Source organism: Convolutriloba macropyga, chromosome 7 (assembly GCF_964194025.1).
Source record: "Convolutriloba macropyga chromosome 7, txConMacr16.3, whole genome shotgun sequence".
NCBI classification, from domain to species: domain Eukaryota; kingdom Metazoa; phylum Xenacoelomorpha; order Acoela; family Convolutidae; genus Convolutriloba; species Convolutriloba macropyga.
In genome coordinates, this window is record NC_134474.1 from 44,431,018 (window position 1) to 44,449,446 (window position 18,429).

General features: G+C 36.1%; 1 protein-coding gene across 4 annotated transcripts in view; it reads left to right on the forward strand.

Moving 5' to 3' along the window:
* The window catches only part of LOC142342898 (arrestin red cell-like), a 553,550-nt gene that overhangs the window by 471,260 nt on the left and 63,861 nt on the right, over positions 1–18,429 (forward strand). For all 4 annotated transcript variants that reach the window (XM_075394553.1, XM_075394554.1, XM_075394555.1 and 1 more), the window contains exons 2-5: positions 6,476–6,644; positions 15,453–15,483; positions 16,014–16,074; positions 16,159–16,203. In XM_075394553.1, coding sequence (XP_075250668.1) covers positions 6,583–6,644; positions 15,453–15,483; positions 16,014–16,074; positions 16,159–16,203 — 199 coding nt within the window. In that variant the 5' untranslated portion in view covers positions 6,476–6,582. The remainder of the gene's footprint in view (positions 1–6,475; positions 6,645–15,452; positions 15,484–16,013; positions 16,075–16,158; positions 16,204–18,429) is intronic.

Sequence of the window (18,429 nt, forward strand, 5' to 3'; positions counted from 1 at the left end):
GTACTCCCACCAATTGGTGTTTCAAACAATTCCTCCTGGACTGTCTCATTGTGAGCTTCAGTACTATGGTTAATTTGATTATTATTCTCTTCAGGATTCACTTCTCTTCTTCCTGTGTCATTCATTCTTGGAGTGTCTACCTCAACTTCCACAAAATCATTGCCGTCCGTAAGGTCATTTTGGGATATTCTCGGTTCACTCTTTGCCTTCTTAGGTTCTTGTTTATCAGTGGTAGCACTTCTACTGTTAAAACGTTTGAGTCGATCGTAGTGGACCTTTTGTTGTTTTTTCGTTTTCACATCCTCAAAAACAAAGTTTAGATCGTTGATTATTTCACGTTTTACTTGCGGTTCACTGTAAAAGGATTTAAATTTCTTTGTCTGGCCAGTTTTCATTGTAGGGTTGATCATCATTACTAAATCACCTACTTCATATTGTGGTCCAAATGTGCTACGGTCATAGTAGGTTTTTTGTCTTTCTTGCTCCACATCCATGCTTTCCCGAAACAGTTCATGGCACGTCTGTAGTTCGTCTTTCAAGCAACCAACGTAATCACTCAAGGTTGGGCAGATTTTGGTTTGTATTGTTTGATACATGCAATCAATCTGTAGCGCGCATGATCGTCCAAGAAGGAGGTAAAAGGGGCTGTACTTGGTAACAGAGTGAATTGATGATCTGTATGCCATCATTACTAAGGGAAGATAGTCGCTCCAGGTGTTGTGATGTTCACACGCATATTTTGCAAGGCTCTCTTCGATTGTGCGATTGGTGGGCTCTATCATTGCGTTTCCTTGAGGATGATAAGCTGTTGTTGATGTCCTGTTAATTCCTAGCTCTTTACACATGTTCTTGAAAAGATTGGACATGAAGTTACTGCCCTTTTCGCTATGAAGATTTGCCGGACAACCAAACATTGAAACCCATACGTTTACAAAAGCCTTAGCTACCGTTGAAGCTTCTTGGTTGCTCATGGGAATTGCTTCACACCATTTTGTAAACTGATCTCCAATTAACAAAATGTATTTGTTTCCACTTGACTCAGGTAAAGGTCCCATGATGTCCAAGGCAACTTGCCAAAACGGATGACTTGGTTTCCACGTTGTCGGGCTGTGTATGTGTTTCTGTTGTGGAGACTTCTTTTGACAGCATACTTCGCAAGAAATTACCCACTCGTGAACATCTTTTTCCATCCCATCTCTGTCGCCAGTGTAATATCCGTGCACTGTGTACGGTTACGGGTTGGGTTGGGGGTTTTTCTAAAGAGAAAGGCAGCTCAATCAGATGAGGTTTAGTTTTGAATGTGCTCTTTGGTTTCGATCCTATCAATGGTTGATTAATCTTAGGTTATTTTTACCCATTTTTTAATCTCTTTGGGATTTTCTCAAAATTATTTTCTACCGCACGGGTCCCTGTTAGTTAAAATAACATTTAACAGGTGTACCTGCCTGAGAACTCCCGTCAAGAACAAACATTCCTTGACATCTCCCGTCAAGATGACATTCCGTGATGATTCCCATCCTTATTTATGATGTTTTCTTTATATTGTTAAAATCCGGTTTACTCTTAGTAACCATTTTTTTTCTCTCATTTATTGTGAAAATTTCAAATCGTGCGTTCATTATTTATTTTATGAGCATGTCATACATTAGTTCTATGGTTTACTACAGTTGTAAATAGGCTAAATATTGTATATAAGGAAAAATTATTGATTGAATTTTTTAGAATACTTCCTAGAATTGTTTTAAGTGTGGTCTCAGACAACTGTAAATAGATGTTAATTTTATTTTTTAACAATTTATTGCCACCACTTTTAACCTGACGATGAACGTAAAGGTCAAAAACATTTGTTTTAAATATCGGAAGTAATTTTAATTTTACAAATCGGTTTCTTTCATGAGTCAATGTATTTCGATTAAAAGTATAAGAAAAGTGGTCTGTTCGGTCTGGCGAATACCCATTTTTCGTTCTGTTCGGTCTGTTGAATACCCATATTTCGGTCTGTTCGGTCTGGCCAATACCCATATTTCTGTCTGTTTGGTCTGGCCAATATATGTTGCCACCAGTCTATCCCGCTTCTGCTGTGTGGCTACTTTAGGCGCAGGTATCTTTGTGCTTCTGCTTTTGTTATTTGCGTTATTATTTATTGATTCTCTTGTACTCCCACCCGTTGGTGTTTAAAACAATTCTTCTTTGACTGTCTCATTGTGAGTTTCAGTACTATGGTTAATTTGACTATTATTCTCTTCAAGATTCACTTCTCTTCTTCCTGTGTCATTCAAATTTGGAGTGACTACCTCAATTTCCACAAATTCATTGTCATCCGTAAGGTCATTTTGGGATATTCTCGGTTCACTTTATGCCTTCATAGGTTCTTTTTTATCAGTGGTAGCACTTCTACTGTTAAAACGTTTGAGTCGATCGTAGTGGACCTTTTGTTTTTTTTTCGTTTTCACATCCTCATTAAAAAGTTTAGATCGTTGATTATTTCACGTTTTACTTGCGGTCCACTGTAAAACGGTTTAAATTTTTTTGTCCGGCCAGTTTTCATTGTAGGGTTGAACACCATTACTAAATCACCTACTTTATATTGTGGTCCAAATGTGCTACGGTCATAGTAGGTTTTTTGTCTTTCTTGCTCCACATCCATGCTTTCCCGAAATAGTTCATAGCACGTCTGTCTGTAGTTCGTCTTTCAAGCAACCAACGAAATCACTCAAGATTGGGTAGATTTTGGTTTGTATTGTTTGATACATGCAATCAATCTGTAGCGCGCATGATCGTCCAAAAAGGAGGTAAAAGGGGCTGTACTTGGTAACAGAGTGAATTGATGATCTGTATGTCATCATTGCTAGGGGAAGATAGTTGCTCCAGGTGTTGTGATCTTCACACGCATATTTTGCAAGGCTCTCTTCGATTGTGCGATTGGTGGGCTCTATCATTGCGCATCCTTGAAGATGATAAGCTGTTGTTGATGTCCTGTTAATTCCCAGCTCTTTACACATGTTCTTGAAAAGATTGGACATGAAGTTACTGCCCTTTTCGCTATGAAGATTTTCCGGACAAGCAAACATTGAAACCCATACGTTTACAAAAGCCTTAGCTACCGTTGAAGCTTTTTGGTTGCTCATGGGAATTGCTTCACACCATTTTGTAAACTGATCTCCAATTAACAAAATGTATTTGTTTCCACTTGACTCAGGTAAAGGTCCCATGATGTCCAAGGCGACTTACCAAAACGGATGACTTGGTTTCCACGTTGTCAGGCTGTGTATGTGTTTCTGTTGTGGAGACTTCTTTTGACAGCATACTTCGCAAGAAATTACCCACTCGTGAACATCTTTTTCCATCCCATCTCTGTCGCCAGTGTAATATCCGTGCACTGTGTACGGTTACGAGTTGGGTTGGGGATTTTCTAAAGCACTCTAAAACCTCGGGGTTACTGATGAAACTCTTCTAATTCTAAGACTTTAATTAATTACGATGCTGTAAATATTAAAACTGTTCAACATAGAGTTAGACCTATTGGTCGAGAATACAATAAGTTTTGTCAGAAGATTTCAAGGCGTAAAGCTAATAAGAGAAAGGCAGCTCAATCAGATGAGGTTTAGTTTTGAATGTGCTCTTTGGTTTCGATCCTATCAATGGTTGATTAATCTTAGGTTATTTTTACCCATTTTTTAATCTCTTTGGGATTTTCTCAAAATTATTTTCTACCGCACGGGTCCCTGTTAGTTAAAATAACATTTAACAGGTGTACCTGCCTGAGGAATCCCGTGAAGAACAAACATTCCTTGACATCTCCCGTCAAGATGACATTCCGTGATGATTCCCATCATTATTTATGATGTTTTCTTTATATTGTTAAAATCCGGTTTACCCTTAGTAACCATCTCTTTTTGTTCTCTCATTTATTATGAAAATTTCAAATCGTGCGTTTATTATGTATTTTATGAGCATGTCATACATTAGTTCTATGGTTTACTACAGTTGTAAATAGGCTAAATATTGTATGTAAGGTAAAGTTATTGATTGAATTTTTTAGAATACTTCCTAGAATTGTTTTAAGTGTGGTCTCAGACAATTGTAAATAGATATTCATTTTATCTTTTAACAATTTGTTACCAACACCTTTAACCTGACGATGAGCGAAAAGGTCAAAAACGTTTGTTTTAAATATCGGAAGTAATTTTAATTTGACAAATCGGTTTCTTTCACGAGTCAAAATAAATGTATTTCGATTAAAAGTATAAGAAAAGTGGTGTCGGAAATCTGTTTTTTTTTGGCAACTGCTATCAGGTGTCGAAAAAACCGGTCGGACAGCCATATCTTTTGTTTGCACTTTTGCCAAGCCATAAAGCCTTTCTGCATGTGAACCTGCTGACCTGAGTCTTTGATAAATTTTTTCACTAATTTTCCGGTGCTTCATTTACTGTTGTACGCTGTTATTGATCTATTTTTCATTTTTGATCACAATTTCATCTTTTGCTCCATTGATTTTTTGAAACTGATCCGAGTTCAGCACATAATCAAGTTTTTCCGTGCACGTTGATTTCTTCACGTACAAGTTTGTCTACGTCTGCAAGGTATTACACCTCATTAAACTTGTCTCTCACAGGGTGTTTAAGTCCTAAGAATAGGATGTCAAGTACAAACTTTGGAAGTTCAAGGCCATCCATTACCACAACATTACTATGGGAGCCATTCCGCAGTGGTCCATCCTGTCTCTCTGACAGTTTATCAAGTTTTCCATTAAGTCTGGTTTGAACCATTGCGGAGTGATTCCTCATTTCACGCCTAATGCTGCTAACGACAGATGGCATCAGTTCTCGTCTGACTTTCTCCCTAAATTTACTCCTATCTGTTTCAAGATTTCCTTGAACACTTAACGGCCTTTATCTGCACGGATTATCTCTTGTTTCAGGAGTTTTAATTGAAAACTGTGCACCGCTTGTTCCGAAAAAGTTTCATTTTTAGGGGCGCGAAACCCGGTTATCTATTTACTGACCCATTATCAAGGTTAACTATAAGCAAAACGTACCTCTTATTTTTAAATGCGAGTCTTTTGTTACATAAACTTACCGAACCTAATAATTATGCGGGCTCTTGTATATGGGTTTCAAATGTGTTTGAAGTTTGTGGCTGCATTTGCGCAATTTTATTGAGTTAATTTCGCATCTGCACATTTTTAGGTGACATTTTTGTTGTGCTATTTTCACCTAAATGCATCTTTGTGCTCTACATACAATTTACCCATTTGTTTATTTTTATTGCTCCTGCTGTTTCCCGTTTATATTGTATGTAATGGTTAAGCGACTCTGCTTTAAGTCACTGAGAACTTCTGGCGTTTATCGAGAACCGCGATCTCTTGGCAAATTTCCTAATCGTTTCGCTATTCACCTCAATGCTAAGCAGAAGCAAAGAATAACTATTCAAAAAAGAAACCGAGAGGAGTAACCAATCACTAAGGTTTAATGAAAGCGTCGAGAAGTGGAATAGGTTTCCCAAAATCTATAAGTGAATTCCATTTCAATCAATTTGAAAAATACTGATAAGACAAACTGAAGCATTTAAATATCGTTTTATATATGTGAGCACATACGCACAGCCTGTTGTATCATGATATTTGATATCTAACAATTAAGTACTGATGACGTCATTTAATATTTATGAACGTAATTATAACCTAACGGTTATGCTTCGTAATTTACATGGTTTTTCCAAAAAAATATGAACTGTTAAACAGCTTTTGTAGAGAAAACATTAAGTACTCAGGCCTAACACCCTAGAAGATTAATTTATTCAAGATAAAACTTCCTATAGGACGTCGTTTTGCTTATGTCGTTTTTCATCTAGTGCTTGGATATGAGTTTGTAGTCTGTTTTCAAACTCTTTTATACAGATCTGGACAATACATCCAGCTTTAGTATTTGTTAAATTTCTTCGATAGTTAAGCGTTACACAGCAAAAGTCGCTGCTAATATATACTGATATAAAATGTGACAGATTGATATCCTCTAGCCAAATATTATCTCTCGCCAAAAATGATTACCACTAAGCAAAAAATTAAATGATCTTTCTTTTTAAATTTGTGCACATCTTAATTACAACGAGTCTCATAAAGACATGATGCAAGAAGCGATATAGTGCGGTGGATGATTGACTGTTTGTTCCCGCTTTCATTTTTGTCGTTCGACTAATGCGAAATTGATCGGTGCGCACATCAAAGAGTATTTAAACTGAAACTGCTCCTGGTTTATTGGTTTTATCCCTGAAAAGTATCGTTTTAGTGGGCTAAACCATGGGTGTTGCTAGTCTGTTTTGAGTCTTGGTTTATTGAGGCGAATTCCGTTTTGGTGTTTTAATTTAAGGATGCTGAATAGATTATTGATTCAACCAAAAAGAAAGCTCTCATAGAGTTCAAATTGAATTTCACGATGTTCTTAAAGGATTTGTGTAAAATCCATAGTATTTTCAGGTATAAATGATCTCCGATCAAGTGTGGCAGTGAAACATTTTGTACTTTATTTCCCATTTAACTACGACGACTAGCTTTAAACAGGAAAAGCAGGATAGAGTGAATATATGGCAGACCATGACGAGAGTGCAAACGGTGATATAAACGATCCCAAGAAAACTGGAACTCGGTGAGTTTATTTGAAATCTTCTGTATTGTGTGATTGCCAGGACTTCTAGGGCTACTTTCAATCATCATATTTACGATTAGTCATAAAATGCTTTTACTGTTTCTGTATAAGAGAGATTAACGCTTTTAAGACCTTTGAATTTGGTCAAATGGAGATTGTATGTGAGTTATTTGGGACACCAGCTATCAGTTTTTCTCAAAAAATAAATGAGCTTACCGCTACCAATTTTTACTGGAAAAAATCATGTAATGTTGGTCTTTTTATTGCCCCTTTTGTCCAATTTGATTTAAATATTCTTCAGTATGATATTTAAACGTACTTGGGTGTGGCCTACTAAAAATTGGAGCTCTAGCAGGAGTGAGAATGCTTTCAAAAGAATGCAGAAACGAATCGGTCTGTGATGGCTTGTTAATTGATCTCAAACAGTTTGTGGCAATTATATTAGCCCTGTAGTCTTTTTTTAATGTGGATTTTTTGCTGTTTAATTGCTCTCAAACGAAGTTTGTAGCAATTATATTAGTCCTGTCGGTCTTTTTTGATGCGATTTTTCGCTTGACCGATTTTTCGTCTGACGCTTTTGACTTTTCGTCCTCAGAAACGGGATAAACAGGTAGCGCTCAGCGGGCATTAAGTGCTCTTAGAGCCTTTCAGCTCCAACTGTTTTGGAGACTTATACTTACACTTTGAGTGTGAAGGGCGGTTCTTAGAAGTTGAAGACACCCCCACTGTTGACCCCCCATTGCCCCCACCCCCCACCGCGCTGTTGCCCCCCACCCCAGTGTTGCCCCCTAATCAGCCCCCGGTTTACCAGCCTCCCCCCGCCCGAACAACCGGACGACGACGAACAACTGACGAACAACCGCTTGCTAAAAACGCAATTTTTTTTACTATTTTGCAATTTTTTTCAAGCTTTTTGAAAATTTTTGACCTTTTTTGTTTTTTTATCAATCCTAGGTGTCAAAGAACCTCCTCTAGGGTTCAATAATAGGTTATTGAATTCTTTCTAGTTGTAATGGAATGGTTTCAACTTTTTAACATCACGAATTTTGGCAATTTTTTGACAAAACCTGCAATTTTTTCAAATTTTTTGACATTTTTTCCTCTTATTCAGGTCTTTCCAGACGCAGGGGCCCAGAAAAAAAATCATAAGGGGTTTGATGATAAGTTACTGACAAATTTTTAATGGCCATGGAATAGTTTTTGAACTTTTTAATGTGACAAATTTTAACAATTTTTTTGAAAAAACCTAAGTTTTTTACAAAAATTTTTGTCGTCATTTTGATTTTTTCAGCCTTAAGAGTCACGGAAAATCCTGTAGGGTTTGAAAATAGGTTACTGAAAAGTTTCTAGATTAAATGGAATGTCGTGCAAGATTTTAACATCACGAATTTTGGCATATTTTTGATATTTTTTGCCAATTTTTGTTTCCTATTTTTTGACTTTGTCTTTTTTCAAATTTTTCTGAGCCTCGAGGGTCAAAAAGCCTCCGTCAGAGTTTGATAATAAGTAACTGGAAAATTTTTGTTGCTCGTGGATTAATTTTCAAGTTTTTAATATCACAAGTTTTAGCAATTTTTTAAATTAAAATTTGCAAATTTATGTTTTTTGAAATTTTTTGTCATTTTTCAGGTTTCTCTAGCCTCAAGGGGCACGGATCTTCCTTTAGTGTTTTATAATATGTTACTGCATAAATTATAGATGTAATGGAATGTTCTTCAAGATTTTAATATCACGAATTTGAACAATTTTTTAAAATTTTTGCAATTATTTCATGTTTTTGAATTTTTTCCGGCAACAGAGGCCATGGGACCTCGTTCAAGGTTTGATAATAAGCTGCTGCAAACTTTCTAGAGTTAATGGGATGGTGATCAACATTTTTTAAACTCCAGTTTTAGTAATATTTGGATAAAATTAAATTTTTAGAGAGTTAAAACGTTCACGTTTTAACTCTCTCTCTCTCTCTCTCTCTCTCTCTCTCTCTCTCTCTCTCTCTCTCTCTCTCTCTCTCTCTCTCTCTTTGTTGATACCGCACTTCAGCTGCTGTTATGTGGCGTAATGTCATCATCTCTGATCCTCATTATCAATGAGTTATCGTTGAAATGTTTTTGTCATAAATGATCTAACTGGCATTTTTAGGAAACCATTGTTAATTGCTCTCAAAAGCATTTTGTAGCAAATATATTAATCCTGTTTGTCCTTTATGCAATTTTTCGCTTGGCCGGTTTGATAGTAGGTTACTGAGTTGTTTCTAGTGGCAATGGAATGGTTTCAACATTTTAACATCACGAATTTTAGCAATTTTTGACAAAACGTGCAATTTTTTCAAATTTTTTGCCTTATTCAGGTCTTTCCAGACCCAGGGGCCAGAAAAAATTTTTAAAAAAATAAATTTTGCAATTTTAAGTTTTCGTCATTTTTTGTCAGTTTTTAGGTTTCTCTAGCCTCAAGGGCCAAGGATCTTCCTTTAGTGTTTGATAATATGTTACTGCATAAATTATATATGTAATGGAATGTTATTCAAGATTTAAGTATCACGAATTTAAGCAATTTTTTAAAAAAAATTTTTGCAGTTTTTTAATGTTTTTGAATTTTTCCGGCAACAGAGGCCCTGGGACCTCCTCCAAGATTTGATAATAAGCTGCTGCATAGTTTCTAGAGTTAGTGGGATGGTAATCAACATTTTTGTACTCCAGTTTAAGTAATATTTGGATGAAATTTAATTTTTCAAATTTTTGGAAAATTGTTCCAAGTGTATTGATCTTTGAGCCTGTGAAACTATTTCAGGCTTGAAACAGGGATATCGGATAGTCTTTTGAGACAATGAAGTTCTTTTTAAGATATTAATGTCTTGAATTTTAGCAATTTTTTTCAAACTCTTTTTTTGTCCTTTTCTGAGTTTAACGACCATTACTGGTCAACGGAACTTTTCAAGTCCCGGAGATGGGTTACTTGACAGAACTTTCGAGACAAAAAATGATTTTTTCTATCTAAAAAATCTATTTTTCGTTATTACAAAGTTGAAAACTTTTTTTAATTTTGTCTTTTCAGTTTTTTTATATAATTTATTTATTAACAAGGTTAGAAAACTAGGAAGTTGCAGTGTCAAATCCAATCATGGAAGATATTCCTGTCTCTCTCTCTCTAAAAAGCAATTTGTAGCAATTATATTGATCCTGTTTGTCTGATGCAATTTTTCGCTTGGCCGATTTTTCGTCTGACCTAGTTGACTTTTTTTCTTCAGAAAAGGCGGGATAAAGAGGTAGCGCCCTGAGGTCGTTTGAGAGCAATTTGCCCGACGTTAGTCGGTTATGTTCTGATTTCAAGCCTGAACCTTCTGACGCTTCGGCCTCAAAAACGGTATGAACACGAAACCCCAGAAGGGCGTTAAGTTCTCGTAGAGCTTTTCGGCTAGCTAGACTAAGTATGCGTTTAATCGAAACTGTTTTGGAGACATCAATTCATGGTGTGAAGGGCGGTTCTTATAGTTTGACCCCCCAACTTCAGCCTACGCTTTCTGCGCTCCCCCGCCCGCCGCGCTGACCCAATGCCAGTTCAATTAGGCGTAAGCTTGCCTCTTTAGACCATAGCTGGCTACTGACGAAGCGAACCGCTGGCAAGTAGTTGGAGAGCATTTCGCCCGACCTTATGTAAACAACAATGTTTTTTTTTATCTAACCTTGAAGAGTTAGAGATTATAGAACCTGGCGTTAAACCTTCCTATGATCCTATTTTGTGAAAAAAAGGTTTTTGCTCAAACACTGAGTCATCTGCGATTTGTGTTTTTGGACACTTTGAAACATGAACAGAAGTGAAGGAACGAGTTTATTCGTTATTAATGGCTCTCAAACGAAGTTTGCGTTAATTATTTTAGTCCTGTCGGTCTTATGTGATTTTTCTTTTGACCAATTTTTTGCCTGACGCATTTTACTTTTCGTTCTCAAAAACGGGATAACAGAAAGCCCACAGCGGGCATTAAGTGCTCTTAGATTCCTTCAGCTCACTAGTCTTCAAGTATGCGATTTACAGAATCTGTTTTGGAGACTTCTAGTGCGAAGGGCGTTTCTTAGAGATTGACTCCCGCAGTTACCCCTCCCCCCAGTTGCCAACCCATCACCCCCGGCTGCACCCCCTCTGCGCTCACTTACGCTTCTTGAATTAAGCTGAAGCTAGCCTAACTAAACCGTACCTAGCTACTGACGAAGCCAACTGCTCGCCGGTAGTTCGAGAGAACTTCGTCCGTCGTTAGTCGGTTAGGTTTATAATTGCAAATCAAATTTTTGTGTACAGTGCGAGAATATTAGTTCAAAACTGCTGTTAAGTCTAGCTTTTGTTTAATTGCTTTCAAACAAAGATTGTAACAATTATATCAGTTCTTTTCGGTCTTTTTTATTGCGATTTTTCGCTTGACCAATTTTTCGTTTGATCCATTTGACTTTTCGTCCTCAGGGAGCGCCCGCCCAGCTGGCATTAAGTGCTCTTAGATCCTTTCAGATGTATCAGCTCAAACCGTTTTAGCTTTGTTTTTGGAAACTTTTACTTATGGTGTGAAGGGTGGTTCTTAGGGTTGAAGACCCCCCACTGTTGACCCCCACTAGTCATTTTTTGAGTATCAGCCCTAGGTATCTAGGAACTTCTTCCAGGGTTTGGTAATAGGTTTCGGCATAGTTTCTAGTGGTAACGGAATGGTTTCGTTATAACATTTAAACATCAGAATTTAATGCATTTTTGTGGACAAAACGTGCAATTTTCAATTTTTTTGGCATGTTTTCAAGTCTTTCCAGGGGCCACAAAACCTTAACGGTTCGATAATAAATTACTGAAAAATTTTTGTCGTTTCTTTGTTTTTTTGTCTAGCCTCAAGATCCAAGGAACCTCCTCTAGGGTTTGACAACAGGTTACTGTATAGTTTCTAGATGTAATGCAATATTTTTCAATATTTAAACATTACGGTTTTTAGCTTTTTTTTATACAAAAAGTGCATTTTTTTTAAAATTTTTTTGACATATATTTCTCATTATTCAAGTCTTTCCGGACCCAGGGGCCAGAAAATTGTTAGCGCTTGATAATAAGTTTATGGAAAGTATATTTTTGCCATGGATAATTTTCAACTTTTTAATATCACAAACTTTAGCAATTTTTCAAGTTTTCTGTTTTTTTTGCCGTTTCTTAGATTTCTTCAGCCTCAAGTGCCACGGAAACTCATCTAGGGTTCGAAAATAGGCTACTGCATAGTTTCTACATGTAATGGAATGTTTTTAAAGGTTTTAATATCACGAAGTTAAACAATTTTTTAAAAAGTGTTTGAAAATTTTTTTAAGTTTTTTCAAATCTTTTTGATTTCCTATGTATTTTTTCAATACAAGCGGCCCAGGGACCTGCGCAAGGGCTTGATAATAAGATGCTGCATGATTTTTAGAGTTAATTGAATGGTTATCATTTTTTTAATGACTCCAGTTTAGCTATTTTTTTAAGTTACAAATTTTCGAAAATTATTTTCATATTCCAAGTTTATGGATCTTTATGAGCCAGTAATTCTATTTAAAACTTGGAATAGGGATACTGGATAGTCTCTTGAGACAATGAAAGGGTTTTGAAGATATTAATATCTTGAATTTTAGCAAGATTTTGTTAAAGTTTGCGATTGTTTTGTGTTTTTGGCCTTTTCTGAGTTTAACGATCATTACTGGCCGACGAAACATTTGAGTCTTGCAGATGGGTAACTTGACAGAACTACAGACGCGAGAATCGGTTTTCTACATTTTTTCACTGCGATATCTGTAAACTGTTTCAAAGTTTGCACTTATCAGTTTTCTATTTGATTTTATTACTAACAAGGCTGTAAAACTAAAGGTTGCAGAGTCGAATCCCATCATGTAAAGCATTCCTAGTTCTCTCTCTTCCTCTGTCGTTTGGGGTTTCTTTCCTTCTCTTTGTCGTTCACATTTTATCTCTCTCGCATTATCTCTCTCTCTCTCCTAACTCTTTTTTTGATGCCGCACTTCAGCTGCCGTTCTTTCCTTCTCTTTGTCGTTCACATTTTATCTCTCTCGCACTATCTCTCTCTCTCTCTCTCTCTCTCTCTGAACTCTTTTTTTTGGTGCCGCATTCAGCTGCTGTTATATGGCGTGATGTCATCATCAATTATCCTCATTAACGCTGAATTATAGTAGGTATGTTTTATCATAAAGTAGCACTTTGTTTTATCATAAAGTAGCATAAATCTTTGTTAGTTGCTTTGAAACGCAGTTTGTAGCAAATACATTAATCCTCTTTGCCTTTTTATGCTATCCTTCGCTTGACTGAATTTTGTCTTACCCATTTGACTTTTTGTCGTCATTAAGTTCTCTTGGAGCCTTTCAGCTCTATAGTTTTCAATCGATTCACAGAAACTGTTTCGCAGACTTATACTTATGGTGTGAAGGGCGGTTCTTAGAAATTGATTCCACCCACCGCCCCCATATCAGTCCCCCAATCAATTGTTGCACCACCCACCCCCTCCACTGCATTGCGGTTCATCCCACACTGCGCTTACCTCACGCCCATTCAATTAAGCTAAAGCGTGGCTAGATGCTGACGAAGCCAACCGCTCGCCGGTCGTTTGAGAGCAATTCGCACGACGTTAGTCGTTTGTGTTTTCAATTTGCTTATTGGGAGCCATAAATATTTTTTTTTCATCGTTATGAATCTAAGCTGTGTGTTCAGAGTCATTTTTCTTTCTGAAGCAACTTCTTTCTGCATCGTCATGACTAATCTCTTAGAAATCAGATGACCTTCATGTTTTTCAAAATGACTTTTTTTGTGCTTGGACTACGAGTTGAATGCCAACACACTCTGCCTGATAAATATTGGAGGTTTTTTGTTTAAAAATCATTATGCCTTAGGCATAGCTGTTGGCTTCAAAAGTTTGTCGAAGAAAAAAGTTTGTTACCACTTATTTTCCGCTCTAATCTCGAATTTTCGAAATAATTGTTTTTCTACTTTTTGCAATTAAAAAAAGAATACTACAGTTAAAAGTGTTTAAGTGTTAAAGAGAAAATAATTTTTTCTAGTTTATTTTTAACTGCTTTGAACGGAGTTCATAGCAATTATTGTAAACGTGTTGGTTTTTTAAGCAATTTTTTTGCTTGACAATTTTGCGCTTTTATTCTATACATTCTTTGACTTAAGTGACTTTTTCACGCGTTCGTTCTTCATTTTTGAGTGATCTTCATTTTTCTCACTCCGAAATAAAGCTTGTTAAAGCTAAAATAAAAACGATTGCAGCATAGGGACTGATAGACGAATGGGCAGTGCTTTGGTGAGGGATCGGGAGTTCTTGGTTCGAATCCCGGCGTGGTCAAATGTTTTTGCACCCATAAAGAAAAATTGATTTACGCTACAGCCCCTGAATTAATTTGCCTCGCCTGTCGTTGAAGAACAGTTCTTTCGACATTAGTCGATTTATGTTTCAGTTTTTACGATGAGTCTATCATTGAATTTCGTCATATATAATCTGGCGCTGCTGTTTGTTAGTTGACTAATTCTATTTACCACTGAAGTCTCTGGCCGAAAAAGTGTACCTACAGAATCAACTATAAATTTATTTAAGCAGGTAGATTGCCGTATTGAAAGTTTTTAAATTGATTTTCTCAGGTTTTTGACGGAGTTGAGTGAAGTCAGGCAAAAGCAGAACCTGTAAAGAATCTTTTTTTGATATTTTTTTACATCTCACTGATAATAGATTGTCTTACGTTATCCTGTGACATGGGTCCCAAAATTTGTCGATATGAACTACTGTTTCGAACTACTGTTGGTTACCGTTCAACATAAGTCTTTGTGCAACAAATTTGTTAGTTATTCGAAATTTGGAGTTTTAATTGGATTCATGGACAATTTATGAGGCTATCAATAGGAACTGACGTAGTAATGAAGGGAATCTGCTGGGATTTGTTTGCCTTCCTTTCATCATCAATTTTAGATGGAAAGGTAGTGAACAAAAGTGCAATTTTTATGTGAAAGAGCACTTTTGTGATTGACGGATGCAAATGTAATTGAAATCACTCTTTCATAAATTATTTAACCTGTAAATGACGTAAATTTAATCTCAAACATTTGCGCTCTTTTATTCACTTTTCCGGTTGTGGCGAAGAAATTACCTTGCTCAACTACATTAAGTACTAAAAACATCTGCTCTGTACAAAGGCAGGATTGAAAGCGTCCATGTTACATGGTACGTAAAAATAACAAACATGAGTTTTGTGATCTTACAAGTGTCAAAATGTGTCAAAAACAAGCACCGTAACCCCACGAAATGAAACCAATTTGACAAACTAGTAAACAAACTTCACATTCAAGTTAAACACAAATCAAAGTTGGAAACGCTGTTTGAATTAGCGCCGAGGGTTTCTAGGACTGTTAATGAGTTGCAATAAGTTCAGGTTGCTAAAAGGAACATTGTGAAGTAACACTTTTTGAGGTTATCCATGTGGAAAGTTTAAGTTAATAGCGCCTCTGAACAAGTTTGGAGGAACTTAATTTTCACCCCATTGGTACTGAGGCTGCTTGGCGTGTCAATGATAGTTCTTGTGTAAACGAAAAGAGGGGCTTAGCGTAGAAATGTTTCAAATCGGAAGTTAATAGTTAAGCGACAGCCTCTGATATAAATAAACAGTTTATAAATAAATTGTTCTGAGCGAGCGGCTGCGCATAAGTGTTGATTGTAAAAGTTGAAATCTGTTAAATTCCAATCCAAGCAAAAGTGGGGCCAAAGCAGCTTTTGTGACCGCGAATGCGTGTGCTACCGTTACCTCCAATGCTTATTCGTTTCAGGGTCTTCAAAAAGAGTTCTCCAAATGGAAAGGTAAGTTATTCACTTTTTATTTTTCCTACTGAGTAATTTTAGTTTAAATAGTGTAAAATGTCACCTTAACTTGCAAAGATTTTACGTTTCCTATTTCATATACATGTACAAAATAACAAATATGAATTTGAAGAAAAAGTTATGCAACTGGGAGGGAGGGGTTCCGGGTACTACAGCTACTCAGAGAGCCCCTCCCCCTCCTGACTTATGCATTTTATAGATTTCTAAATGCTAAGAAAACAAAAAAAGGTCTGCAACCACAGCAGGGAATTTAATTTCAAATCGAAATATTTTATGATAGTTCAAATGTTTTCCAATGGTGTTTTTGGTTTCGCTAAAATTGGAAAAATTTCGCTAAAATTGGAAAAATTTTAGTTGCAGCGAATTGCTGGTTAAGGAATAGTTAAATACAGATAAACTACGATTTATAATTTTATTTAAGGAGTTTGTTGTGTTGGTGATGGGGAGGGCGACATTGGAAATTGTAGCAGCCCTGTTGATCAGATAATATTAGCTTGTGTTGCGTTTAGATAACAGTGTACATAGGAAGGCGCGACTTCTTAGACCATTTAACACACGTCGACCCAATAGGTGAGAGAGAACACATACCTTAATCAGGCTGTTTCCTCTTTAATAACAATCAAGTTATCATAACTTGCTCTCTTTTCGTTTTAGATGGCGTCGTGCTCATAGACCCTGAATATCTCAAAGACAGAAAAGGTTCGTTCTAAAAATTAATTGGGGCCACGATTCTCATTTTATATAGCGGCAGTTAAAAGCCTCGTAAATAGTCCGCCCAGATGATGCATTTTTGGTTTTATATTGGTGTGAAACCTTGCTGTGTATATCAGAATTATCAAAAATATCGAAAAACTTGGGATCCGCGGACAATTCATTTTTCCACCGTAATCATTTCCAAAGTATGTCACAGCAATTGTCTCGCAGTGTTCTGGTCCACTTTTCCTTGTCAAGACATATTTTATTTGTTCTGTTCAGAAATTTTCTGTTTCTTGTTGCTTTTTGCCAGGGTCTCACTTAGCGTGGAGCTATCTTACTACTAAGTTTTATTCTCGGTGATTGCATAATGAAGAGTTGGTTTTGATTTAAAAAGTAATTTAGTTTGGGTGGTTTTAATTTTTAGAATGGTTTTTTATTTTCTGTATCTGTTTTCTTTGGCGTCTGAGAAGTGAAAAGATCTAAAATTTAGGGAAAAAGACGCAACAATTCATGAAGTAAGCTTTTTTCAACAGTACAGAAACGCTTTCAAAGTTTTTGGCTAAACTTTTTTCAGAGTTGAATTTTTGTCTGGACAGGCTGCATCAGAATATTAAATTTTAATTAACAAGTAATTAAATATCGCAATCCCTTGAAATACTTAAAGTATATCAAAGTTCTGGTTGTATTCTGGTCGCAATTGATACGATGCTTTATGAGTTTCCAAAAACGAGTTTAGAATGATTTTTTTCCATTTGTTAAATGTTTGCGTTTATTAATAGCCCACGTCAGCCTCTCAAAGGCTATTATTTAGGCGCTCTTTTTTAATTCGCTTTAACCGTTTTTACATAAGTCACCACTTCTCACGTTTGACTGCTGACTTTCCTAACTCTCTGTTTCAACTGAATGGAATCTAAATTTGAGTCAGCAGGTTTACTCAAATACGTTCAAGGTCAGAAGGTGAAATCAAGAAATCAAAAGAAACAGGATAAACCAATTAAGCCCGGGCACTAAGAATTAATGTTTTAAGACTTAGTGCATTAAGTTATCAAAGTTCCTTAGAGTATACGGCTAATTGGTATCAGTATTAAGCTTATTGTCCTCCAAGATAAAAGCTGAACTCGCCAAATTGTTTTGAATCTTAGGAAGCTGCTGACAAAATAGAACACTTTTTAAAATTAAAAAAACTAGACTGTCGTCAAGTTTTTTTTGTAAGTTAAGTTATGAAAGTTCATTAGAGTTTACTGCTAACAGGCGGTAGTATTAAGCACGTTGGTTCTCCGATGCAAAAGAGTTCACCATATTTATCTAATCTAATGCAACTGCTGACTGAAGAAATAACACTTTTATCACTTAGAAAAAATATCTAGGCTGTCGGCAATTTTTCTCTTTATTTTTTCAAACAGTTTCAATCCCAAAGACGGTCAGTGAGGTCAACGGTGGCTATTTTCCGGCAATCTGACGGCTATTTTTTTCATGCGAGATTTTTGTCGCTTTTTTCTAAGCTTTATTTTTGTCGCCATATGTTTGAGTAGTTGATTACTCATTTTGTCGACATTGATTAAGCTGATCAAGGGCTTTTACATTGAAACAGCTTGAATAAAAATTTTTTTCATCTGAAGAACCAAATATCAACGTTCATTTGTTTGGATTACCTGAATTTTGGTTTAGGTTACATTTTTTGCAACATGCAAGTTCATTTTTAGATTTATTTAGATTTATACTTGGTGCTTTTTTAAATGTCTTCTTTTTTGCAATTCAAGACTCAGCGCAAATGGAAACATGGTCAGTTTGTTAAATTTCTAGTTTCTGTCCGTCTTAATTTTTTTCTGTATGTTTTTCCTCCTCGTCGTCAAGGTCTCACTTCTATCGTATTACTAAGTCTTATTTTGATTGATTTCAAACGGAACAGTTGTTGTTATTCAATAGATCTAGCATGGTTTCAGTTTTCATTTTTTTTTAAATTTGCAACTTCTTAAATTCAATTCTTTATCTGTTCCTTTTTTAATTCTTCAGTTCAAACGTCAAATTGCTGTGATATTTTGACAATCCGCCGGCTACAGTTCGGGATATTTGAACTTTTGTTTTGATTACATTTGTTGAATCAAAGCCAGGTTCATTTTAACCGTTTGTTATTCTTGAAATTTGATTTAGATTACGTTTTTTTGAAACAAAGCCCGATTCATTTTTAGTGATCGACGTGGTGCTTTCCTCAGTGTCTTTCCATATTTG